The 11,474-nt window shown below is 44.0% G+C and overlaps 1 protein-coding gene and 1 long non-coding RNA gene across 2 annotated transcripts; one reads left to right on the top strand and one right to left on the bottom strand.

Annotated features, from left to right (window-relative positions):
* Nucleotides 1–1,050: 1,050 nt before the first annotated feature.
* Nucleotides 1,051–2,124, bottom strand: LOC120692138 (zinc finger protein 4-like). Its single transcript, XM_039975374.1, has 2 exons — nt 1,445–2,124; nt 1,051–1,356 (listed from the first exon to the last, which is right to left on the bottom strand). The coding sequence occupies exon 1, from the start codon at nt 1,921–1,923 to the stop codon at nt 1,480–1,482; it is 444 nt and encodes a 147-aa protein (XP_039831308.1). The 5' UTR covers nt 1,924–2,124; the 3' UTR covers nt 1,051–1,356; nt 1,445–1,479.
* Nucleotides 2,125–9,080: 6,956 nt separating this feature from the next.
* Nucleotides 9,081–10,621, top strand: LOC120691514. The gene is made up of 3 exons (XR_005682266.1): nt 9,081–9,154; nt 10,424–10,474; nt 10,580–10,621. It is a non-coding gene; the product is annotated as an uncharacterized LOC120691514 (long non-coding RNA).
* Nucleotides 10,622–11,474: the final 853 nt, after the last annotated feature.

The raw sequence follows: 11,474 nt of genomic DNA, 5'->3' as shown, positions 1-11,474 counted from the left end.
GCTACCTAGCCATACTTAGTGCTTGTAGAATATATTTATCCAATCTTCACTTACCAATGCTTGATATTTTCATACATTTGCGACTCAGAAGTTGATCAGTAGTACATTTATCACTACTAGAAAAATGGCTTAAGGCACCGGTTGGAAGTACCCTTTGGTACCGGTTTCTTGAACCGGTACCTCGAAAGCGGTACCAAAGGCTCGAGCTTTTGGTGCCGGGTAAAATAACTGGTACCTAAGGCCTCCAAAATTCACGCAAAATATTCTTTGGCTGGGATTTGAACCCACAACCTCTAGCCTCGCGCGCTACTCCTTTGCCATCTCAGCTACATAGTAGTTCTAATTAAGAAGGAATTTTACTTTTAAAATAACCCATGTATGAGCCTAAGGTACCGGTTGGTGGTAATACCAACCGGTATCTAAGACTCCTAAGGTACCAGCTGGTAACACCAACCAGTACCTAAGGCTCGTCTATTGGTACCGGTTGGTGGTACCACCCGGTACTAATGTAAAAATTACCACCCGGTATCTACGGCTCATTCATAGATTCCATCCACCCCAAAAGTACCGGTATGGAGATGAACCGGTACCTATACTAGCATAGGTACCGGTTCATCTTCATACTGGTACTTTTGGAGTGGACCTAAGGCTTGTTTTCTAGTAATGTATGCATATTTGATGACCATGTCTATGTTTTATTGCATTGTAACCTCCTGTCACATGTATGTGTTTCTTTACACAAATTAGTAGTAGTAGATTCGCTGTAGGTAGATTTTGATTCTGGCTCCACCACTGGTGAGAGTAGCTACAAGCAAGTGTCGAAATGAATTTTTTTTGTCTGTGTAATCTTCAAGAAAGTATCTTTGTATAATACTTCCTTTTTGAAATATACAATGGGCTAATTAGCTTATGATATCTATCTCAAAACGGAAGAAGCTTTTAAACGTGTTCGATAGAGATATGTATGCAAGACTATCAATAAACATTCATCAAGTAATGCTAACGAAGTATTCAAGATTATATGGCAACTTTAAATTAGGCCATATCGACTTACCAACAAGCTAGCTCCGTATATATGTAGAGTTGGTCGAGCAATTACTTGTTCATCCAGTGAACGAATCCTCACATCATCACATGGAATATGCACAATCTTGGATCACGTACGTGGAGGCAGGGACTGATCCCCCACCAAGAAAAGGTGTTATTCGAATTAAAGATGCATGCTAATATGGGAACAAATCTTGGAAATTAAACTGAAGAGCCCTCTGGATAAATCAGCATAGATCATCCTTTCTTGCACAGATCTGATTCCATCAGACATACAGATCCTCATTCATATGCAAGAGCCAAGAGGCACTGACGAAATAGAACGAGTAGCAGAACGATGAATTAGCAAATCATTACAAAAAACAGGCAAATAAAGCCACGCAGATCCGGCCGGTACCTGCTAGGATAGTGCAGGATCGGAGAAGCAGCCAATCACAGCCTGAGTGTCAGGTCCAGCTCGTCAGCGCGCCCCATGTTGCCCTGCAGCAGCAGTTCGCCGGAGTGCCAAGGCACCGGAGCAGATTGCTGCGCGACCAGCGGCCTCGCCCTGTCGGCCGCCTCAGGCTCAGCTCCAGCAACGCCAACGACTCGGGCGGCTCCGGTAGTCCTCCTGCTGTCGGCGTCGACCTGGCCGCCGGCGTCCCTCACGATCGCCTGGTTCGCGCGCATGGCAGCAGCGATCTCACGGCGGCGCTTGGCCAGGGCGCGCTCGTACTTGTGCGCGTTCTGGTGGCCGCCGAGCGCCTGCGAGGTATAGAACTTGCGGTCGCAGTACGTGCAGAGGAAGAAGCCGGGCGGTTCCTCCGGCTCCGGCGGCGAGGGGGAGCGGTGGAGGAGGCTGAGCTCAAGGTCCAGCCCCTCCTCTGATGTCTTCATTATAGCTAGCTAGCTAGCATTGCTACAGAAATGATTAAGCTAACCTAGCTAGGATTAAATAGTGTATGCAAGTGATGGACGGAGAAGCGGAGAGTGGAGTTTGGACGGTGGTCGCGCACGTTTTTTTAACTGTCGCGGCAACGGAATAACTCATATCCGCCGGTCAAGTTGTCTGGTGGCAATGGTATTGATTCTCATACCTACTCCCCGTCCCAAAAAAATAAGTCATTCTATAAATTCTAGCACAAATTAACAAGAATGTAAAATGACCATATTTGGCCCTATTTATTACCCATATATATTTGGCACTAATTAATTCTTACATGCACATGCACTTTCTAAATAGAGTAAGATGACTTGTTTTTTGGGATAAATTTTGAATCCTAGGGTGACTTGTTTTTTGGGATGGAGCTAGGGAGTATCTGGTAAAAAAGAGAAGGGTGGTTTCTGTCTTAGTAGCTCCATCGGTCATCATTTTCTATCAAGCTGTCTAAAGATTTTTTTTAGATTTACTGCTTTTAAGGTGATTTAAATCTTGTATTTGCGTAAGTTACCATCCAGGATCAATTTGAATCTTGTTTTGTTTAGTTTTTGTTTTTATTTTCTTTTATTTTTGTGTCTAGTGTTACAAGTAACTTACGATGCGAGAACCGCGCGTAGCACGGTTGGCAAAGGCGCCGGGTGCGCGCCCACGCCCACCCGCGTTCGAGTCTTGACTCCCGCGGGTGCTCACCGGGGTTTTTCCCTAGTTTATTCCAGGTCCCAGGTTGGACTGTGCCTCACACGCGGATGGCCCACAATGATTAGAGTGACGTGCCTGTCACACTCGGAGCCTGGTGGTGACTTTGGAGATCTCTCAGCCGCGTGCATTCCTAGGTATAAGTGTAGGTTTAGCTCGCGTACAGTGTGCGTGTGTGGGTGTGTGAGTGTGGTGTTGGTGTGAGTTTGTGCGTGAGTTCAGATGCTACAGCTTGTACTTGAAGGGTTGAGGCCTCAAAAAAAACTTACGATGCAATATCTAAGTCACTTGACTAGGAGACACTTTTTTTTGGTGTGCGTGTGGGGTGTGGGGAGGGGGGCGTTAGCTATTACTTAGGTGAACACCGAAAGCCAAAAGTCATCCCAAATAAGACAACAAACACATGTCATATCCTTATTTATAATAATGATATATTGGATAAATTCGAAATATTTACAATTTTTTTTAAAAAAAACTCCACTGCAAGTGGTGGTGTGATAGTCTGCAAAAAGTCTATCTTGCCCGTACAATTTGATCATGACGTTGCAATAGAATGAAGAGATAATATTATCGGGTTGCTCGGGCTCGTGATTGGGAGCTCCCCATCTCTTGGTCCCAACAACAAGGACATTATCGCATTGTCCTTGATTCCTTCAAGTGGCTAGAGTCATATATTTGAAAAGGGAAGATATGGATAGATGTATTTATCATTAGGACCGTCTGCACAAAGACAGTAAATTAACTATAACCTTCCCAGCCATGCATATATAGTCATTGTTTAGTTGCAAAATTCAAAATTTCAAATCTATCACATCGAAAGAGAATCTTACATGCATGGAGTATTAAATCTAGACAAAATAAAAAATGAATTGCATAGTTTGCTTGTAAATTGCGAGACGAATCTAATGAGCCTAATTAGACTATGATGACACACCAAATTGCTACAGTACATATGCTCTAATGATGGATTAATTAGGCTCATTAGATTCGCCTCGTAATTTATAGACGAGTTTTGTAATTAGTCTATATTTAATATTTAAAATATGTAAAGATTCTATTTCAAAAATTTTACGAGCGCAACTAAACGATACCATAATATAGCTACTACTAGTACGTAGTAGATACCTTCTATCCTGACAATGCAGAATCGCAGATCATCTCATCTAGACGGAGTGTGCAGGCCAGTCATGCATTTTAGGGGGGGGGGGGGGGGGATTCAACAATGCATATGTCTCGTGTAGTTGTGGAATCAATGCATGCAACATAACCGTGAGGGGCTTTCTCCACAATATCCTCCGACGCCGTCCTCCATTATATGGGGCAACAATAATATTGCAGGACCTGATCGATGACCTTTCTTACCAAAAGAGAAAAAGCTTGCCACGCAGTACTGGTCACATATGCCGCACACTGTAAAGAGAGTGCAACATTTACACTATGACTATACCCAAGAAGAAAGAAAAAAAACACAAGAAATCTGACATATTTAAGAAAAGGCGCACCCCCATCTAATTTATTTCATGGCAAAATGCGGATGAAATGGAACAGCACATACTGACACATACATGTATCATGCATATAGAATCATAGCGACAACCACCACGCGTACTATATATATGTATCGACAGGGTTTATTAATTAATTTGAGCATAGCCCTGCAAGCAAAGTACGTACATAATTAATGCTCTGATCCGACTAGTAGTGCAATTATATTTCTCTTTGTTCTCTGAGTTTCATATATTGTGGTGCGTGTGTCCACTCCTGGAGAAAGACACATCAGTGCCGGTCACAGGACGGCTTAGTGCCGGTCACAGGACGGCTTAGTGCCGGTCCGTGTGGCCGGCACTAAATGGCCGGCACTAACGTGACAGTCGTTAGTGCCGGCTACTCTGACCGGCACTAACGTGCGCATGTTAGTGCTGGTCTGAAATACCAGCCGGCACTAACGTGCCCGACCCCGCCTGCCTCCTGGCAGCAAGGTTAGTGCCGGCTGGTATAACTGGCCGGCACTAAATGTTTTTTCTTCTTTATGTTTCTTTTCTTTTTCATTTTTATACGTATGGCTATGCGTATTTCTACCGTATGTGACTACATAGTCGTACTCTTTGCATTGCACAGTAATATTAGGACAGCATATTACACTAATATTATATATATATATATTCGTCATGTATGGAACACTTAGGAGTTCAAAAGTACTTGAGATATTACAAATTATTAAGCACATCAACTATAGTAATTTATCAGCTTCCCCGTCGTCGGATCTTCTTTGGCGACGCTTGTACGGAGATCGCCATGAAATTCGCCCTTAGTATTTATGACTTCATCGAGCAGGAATCCGCATATAGCTTCTTGAATTGCCCTGATCCGAGCCATTTCAATGAGTTCTTCTTTCATCCACCAATGCTGTCACATTTTTCGATAAAAACATGAGAATAAAAAATAATGAATTAAAACCAATGCTGTTACATTTTTCGATAAAAACATGAGAATAAAAAATAATGAATTAAAATAATGAGCAGATGTGATTGTGCTCACGTACATTGAATGTCTCCACTGTCATTTGCCCTTTTTCACTTGCAAAAGAGTTGATCCACTCGCATACGTAGTATCCACATAAGTTGTTTCCTTGTTCCTGTCTCCAACACTATGGACAAATGTGGGTTACGATATAGAATTTTTCTGATGTTTATTGCGAATGACATTAGTAGCGAGAGTATATTCATACCGCAAAATCAGTCACCCAACGAAGAGGCTCGATTTCACCTATGGGCAAGCCTATGTGTTTGCGGAGGTAGCGATTCCATGCAGTATTTACCACCTCGATGAGATCTTGGTACTTTGATTTATCTTGCCTTAACGAGTCGTACACCAAGACCTTGTGCTCCTCAATCCGAATACAAAGCAATATCCATTGAAAGCTGTGCATATACATACGCATAATCAATTAATATTGATTATAATAGTTATTAAATAGTATTATTAATACGAAGGGATTGAAAAAAAGAGGCTAACAAAGAACGACTCACTTATGGTTGTATGGCAAGAGAATGAATGGACACATGCTATTCTTACGCAACCCCATATATATAACATTGACTATTTGTTCAGGCTTTTGCACTACCGATTTCTCGTGTATAATATCGGGGTCGAAGAACCCGACGTTATGGAAGTTCTTCTTTCAGCAAATTTGAATTTTTGACCTACAGGACACAAGAAAAACAGGGATCGGTCAACACACAAGGCTAAAATAATGAAACGAGAGATAATACTTACATGCACCATACACTCACGAGGGACTTGTGAAGGGCATATTGATGGTATAAATCGTAAAGTACTGCAAACTCGATATACATCATCTGCCCCCCGCCAGAAATGCTCATCTTTAATCCGAGCTGGGAACATCTCTAATTCATTAGTTTTAGATTGCACGGCATACCATTTGTGTAACTCGGCCATTCTCGTTGGTATGAATGGTAGCAACTCTGGCTATATCAAAGGTTCACCAAATACAAACTTTTTCTTGCCGCGGGCATTCTGTAGGGCCTCCCCAAGCAATTGAGCCCTTGTTAGATCAGTTTGCAATATCATCCCAGCCATGGTCAACGGATCTCTTGATTCATCGGGACATTCTTCATGCGGCACTATCAACGGAGGGATCGATTGTTTGGACTGCTCTCCGAGCTGGGGAACGGTCTTTGAATTAATGCGCTGATTCTTGGGGTTGTTGTAGCACTTTCTGATCTGCCGATCATAATCCGACTCCCTTTCTTTCTCCTTCGTGGGATCTTTAATGAAGTGTTGAATGAAGTGTGCCTTTGCAACGGGATCTATTTCTGGCTTTTTGTTCGCAGCCTCCCTCAGTAGCTTGCGCTTCAGCAAGAAGGTTTGAAACGATTCTTCTGCCTCTTCCTCTTCTGGAGCCTTCGCTTTCTTCTTTCTTTGCTGCTTATGAGAAGGCTGGACCGAAGGTACCGTGTATGCCTTTTGTCGCTGACTCTGATTCTGTTGTGCGGCTGGTGATGATACCGGAATTGGCTCGCTTTGTGCGGCTGGTGATGGCGGATCCATGCTGGGGTCCTGTGCAGGCGGTGGAGAAGGTGGGCCAACACTAGGATTCATGTCAGCTGGCGTTGGTGATCTTTGCCTTGAGCACCGAGCGGAATCTGTGGCTGCTTGCACCAATCTTATGTCGCGCTTTGGCCACACGATCCATGTGTGTACGGCATGTTGTAGTTCTGTTTCTTCAGGACCTATAGGGATCAGGAGGTCCAAATCTTCCCAACGTTCTTCAGTAATTCGGTCAACAAAGACTCTGGCGAATCCTTCAGGAATCGGCTGGCAATGTATTGTCCCGCCTTCTTCTTGGACTTCCGCATAACTCTCAGCACAAACTTTGAGCTTTTTCCCATAAAGAACCAGAAGCTCACATTGGGTCCTAACGGTGATGTCATCAATGGGGTCCCTCGGCCTGTCGGCACCCAAATTAGGGTGCTCTGTGGAAGCAACACTGCTACGACGCTGAGAAGAGGGGCTGATCTCCACATTGGCAGCTGGTTGGTCCGAGCGTTGCCCAACTGCTGCCTCAAGTGACATTATCCGGTTTTCTAGGCTAAGGATCTTCTCTGCCACTACTGCCTTGCTTCTGCATTGGCTTCGGTAGGTTTCGAGATCTCCGAAAAAGCCATATTTCCATGGAACTATGCCCACGCCTCGGGTCCGTCAAGTGTGTTCCGCAATCCCAAGAGCGTAAGTCAGCTCGTCATTCTCTCTGTTGGGCTGGAAGGTTCCTTCTTCCGTACGCCTCATTGTGTCGTCGAGTCTTTGGGCAGCCTCTCTTAGTACGTCGCTAGTCACAAACATTCCAGTGTCGGGGTCTAGTGTGCCTTCATGAGCATAGAAGTAATACCTTGCTCGTTTGAGCCAACTCAAGGTCTGCGGTACGATTCCTTTTGCAATTAAATTATTTTCCATCTTTTCCCATTTCGAAACAGCAACCTTATAACCTCCAGGCCCAAGTCTATAGAAGTTTGTCTTTTTCCTAGCATTCATTTTGCCTTGAATCGAGGCTGCCATGCTGTCAGCACTGTGCTTGTAATTCACAAATTCATTCCACCACTCTCGTTGCTTCTTCCAGACTTTATCAAAATCTAGTGTAAGGCCCTTGTTGATAAAGTTTGCCACCAATTTTTTCTTGAACGAGCCGAACTGAATTGCCATCTTCTTAAATGCCCATCCCTTTACTTTGTCAGCTTTGCCTGGGGGAAAGTTGAAGTGCAACGACACCTCTTTCCATAACAAATCTTTCTCTGAATCTGGCACGATATCTTCAGGTTGATCAGAGACTTTATTTCTCTTCCAAAGCTTGTACTTTATGGGGACGCTTTCCCTAACAAGATATCCCAATTGATTTACAAATGTCGTCTTAATTTGACCAGGGGCTAGAGGCTCGCCGGTTGCTTCGTTGATCTCCGTGATGGTCGTACATCCTATCATCTTCCTCTTGGAGCCACGTTTCCGTTTATGCTTCGTCGATCCTGATGCCTGAAAGAATCGCAAATTTATCAAGCGGGTTACTAGCAACTAGTGGACGTCGCGGCAGGTATGAGTAACCTTCATAACCCGCAAGCAAGGGTTCCAGATCGAAAATTATTGACTGAAACATTCATAAGAATTTTTAGCTGGAGCACGACTGCTTACACAAGGACTGAAATCATCAACAAAGCTAGCAACATAACACAAATAGTTCGCAGCTGGGCCGCATGTGTCACAAACAATATCTTGCTCCTAACATATATATTGACAAAATGTTTATCCTGATGCCTGAAAGAATCACTAAACTTTTATACCTCGGCTTCCTCGACATTTTCTTCTTCCTCCCCACTAATATCTTTCTCCTCGTCGCCATGATAATGCAAGTTTAAAAATTGGCTGCCATCGTTCTCGTCCTCATCAAACTCTGGAGTTATGTGCCCAGTACTACCACGAATGAGCTCGTGCATTAACTCGTCTTGGTTGTTCGTAGGATCCATTTCCACTACCTGAAACAATAAAAAACATTAAGTATTTTCTAATACTAATAAAATGTACATATTTGCAAAAATATTGTACACATGTTTATATTCATAAATGCTCACATGGTTATTTAGATCCAGAAATCAAAACACCAAGGCAATCATAGCAATCATACAGAGAAATCGAAAAATAATCCAGAGCCTAACAGTCATGGGAAATGGAGATGATTATGAGTAAAAAACAAGTTCATTCCTCATGTGCTGAACATGCATGAAAGCCAAAAAAGGGTAATTTGAACCCAACCTCCATTTGGCGTTTTTAAGTGCACAACTTCTAGAACCCAAACTTACTTCTGGGATCTCTTCTATTTGGCGTTTTTAAGTGCTTCGCCATGAAAATTCAGGAGCCTCTTCTGCCGGAAGGCCTCTTGGACTGCTCAGAGGTGCCGGAGTACCTCACCGGAGAGGTCCCAGGAGAGTAAGTCACATAATAATAAACTCTAATTTTGCTTGCCATAGGATTCATGTTTGTTTCTGAAAATTTGGATTTCAGTTGGTAGTTTTGGCTGAAATCAGGTTAAGTACTACTTGTTGGTCTGAAAAATAGGCAGTGTATCATATACTGGGAGAAAAGAATAAATTTGTGAAAAGAAGTAGTTTGGTTGTCAAATTCAGATTGTTCATGCTAAGGCGCAACTACAGCCTCAAAAAAGAAAAAGAAATCTCACATTTATGCCTCAACAAAGAAAAAAAGATCTCAAATTTAGCCCAAACTAGTATGCATGTACTTTCTTATCAGTAGTGTTGGGTGGGAGACCTTGTGCTATCTTTTTGTTCAACAATTCAGTTTGTGATATACTCCCTTTTTCAAAAATTTAAGATATATTTCGACAGAGGTAAATAAAGTCATCCAAAGTAGATTTTTACCCTGATTTGTCTTACAACATAATGTTAATTGCTAAGGACTCAATATAATTTCAAAACCAATTTGACTACAAATATACTGACTCAATATAATATACATAAGTACAGGGGAAAAAAAGCACAAAGGATAAATTCATAATCCTGCTCATCTCTTCTCTTCTTCTTGTCTTCCAGGAAGAATATGCACGGATGTATAGATTTCACCTCTCAAAAGTATTTCAAATTCACTGCACCGTAGCCCAAAGCTAGACTGGGACTTCCCAGGATGTATAATAATGTTTATTGTTTACCAACATTAATGAACCAGTTTTTAGATTTCACTTCTCCATAAGTATTTTAGATTCACGACACCGTGGCCCCAAGATACCAACTTCGTAGGTGGTCAGTAAATGCCATTTTATCAACTTATTGTCAGCCTATAAAAGGTTCACTGACCGAACCTTCAGACTCGGTGTAAATAGCATCAATAAAAAGTTCTATGGACCGACCATTCGATGCTCTAAGAAATTTACCGGCAAACACAAATGTAATTACCAGCTAGTCCGTGAGGGTACATATTGCATGACCGACATTCAAGGGTACATGTTGCTTGACCAACTAAAGTACTTTGCTGTTTGTCAAATTCGTTCTGAAAGTAGAACCTGTCTCAAACATTCAGACCAGCATTTATAATTTTGGCTAATTTTCTCACATTTTTAAGCAGCTAGCAGTGTTCATCAACTATTAAAGGCTGTCTGTAATTCTACTTTTGTTCAATTGAAATGCAGCATAAAATCCAACTGAATGCATCTGAACTGAGCTATCTTGCCCTTTCAACTTGCAGCTATGGCTACGATCCTTTTGGCCTGGGCAAGAAGCCAGAGGACTTCGCCAAGTCATGAGTCTCGTATCTCTATCCCTTGTAACAAATCGCCTACACTACCTGGACACTGATGAACATGTTAGATTCTAATTGACCTCACCTACTATCACCCTGCAGGTACCAGGCCTACGAGCTGATCCATGCCAGGCGTGCAACAAGTTCCCCTGCCTTGAGCAGGATACGAGAATCGTGAAGACAGAAACCCACAAAGAAGAAGAAAAATCCTTGATTCTACTCTTCATAATTATATTATTTGATTCCACTTGCAGCTAGATTGTTGAAACAGAAATACTCGGCGCAGGGGAGGACCTCGAGGCGGCAGGGGCAGCCGGGCGGCCGGGCTGCGCGGAACGGGCCGCGCGCGAGGACGACGAGGTGCGCGGCAGCGGGGGCAGGGACGATGTGGTCGCGACAGCGGGGGATGACCTCGAGGGGCGGCTGCACGGACCGGGAGGCGAGGATGCCGAGGTGCGCGGTGGCGCGAGCGAGGACGACGAGGCGTGGGGTCGGCCGGGCTGGGGACGACCTCGAGGGGCGGCCACGGTCGAGCGCTGGCCGGGCTGGGGACGACCTCGAGGGACGGCGGGCTGGGGACGACCTCGAGGGGCGGCCACAGTCGAGCGCCAGCCGGGGACCCACACGCGCGGCCGGGGAAGAAGGCGGCGGCGCACGCGGGCGAGTGAGCAGGGGCGGGTTGGGCGACGTCGGGGCGGCGGGTTGGGGACGACGTCGATCTGAATTTGGTGAAGGGGGTAATTTGTTGGAGGATGGCTCGGTTAGTGCCGGCTGGCCTTACCAGCCGGCACTAACGTGCCCACGTGACGTCAGATGGACACGTTAGTGCCGGCTGGTAATCCTAGCCGGCACTAACGTGCACACGTTTGTGCCGGCTAGGATTACCAGCAGGCACTAACGTGTACCATCTGGTGGGAATTGAAAATTGGCCACGCGAGTTCCCAATTACACTAAATTTTTAATATTCATAAATTTATTCATAATAGCCTTAATAATT

The sequence above is a fragment of the Panicum virgatum genome, chromosome 9N (genome assembly GCF_016808335.1).
Source record: "Panicum virgatum strain AP13 chromosome 9N, P.virgatum_v5, whole genome shotgun sequence".
Lineage (NCBI taxonomy): Eukaryota > Viridiplantae > Streptophyta > Magnoliopsida > Poales > Poaceae > Panicum > Panicum virgatum.
This window is presented reverse-complemented; position numbering and strand designations above follow the sequence as displayed.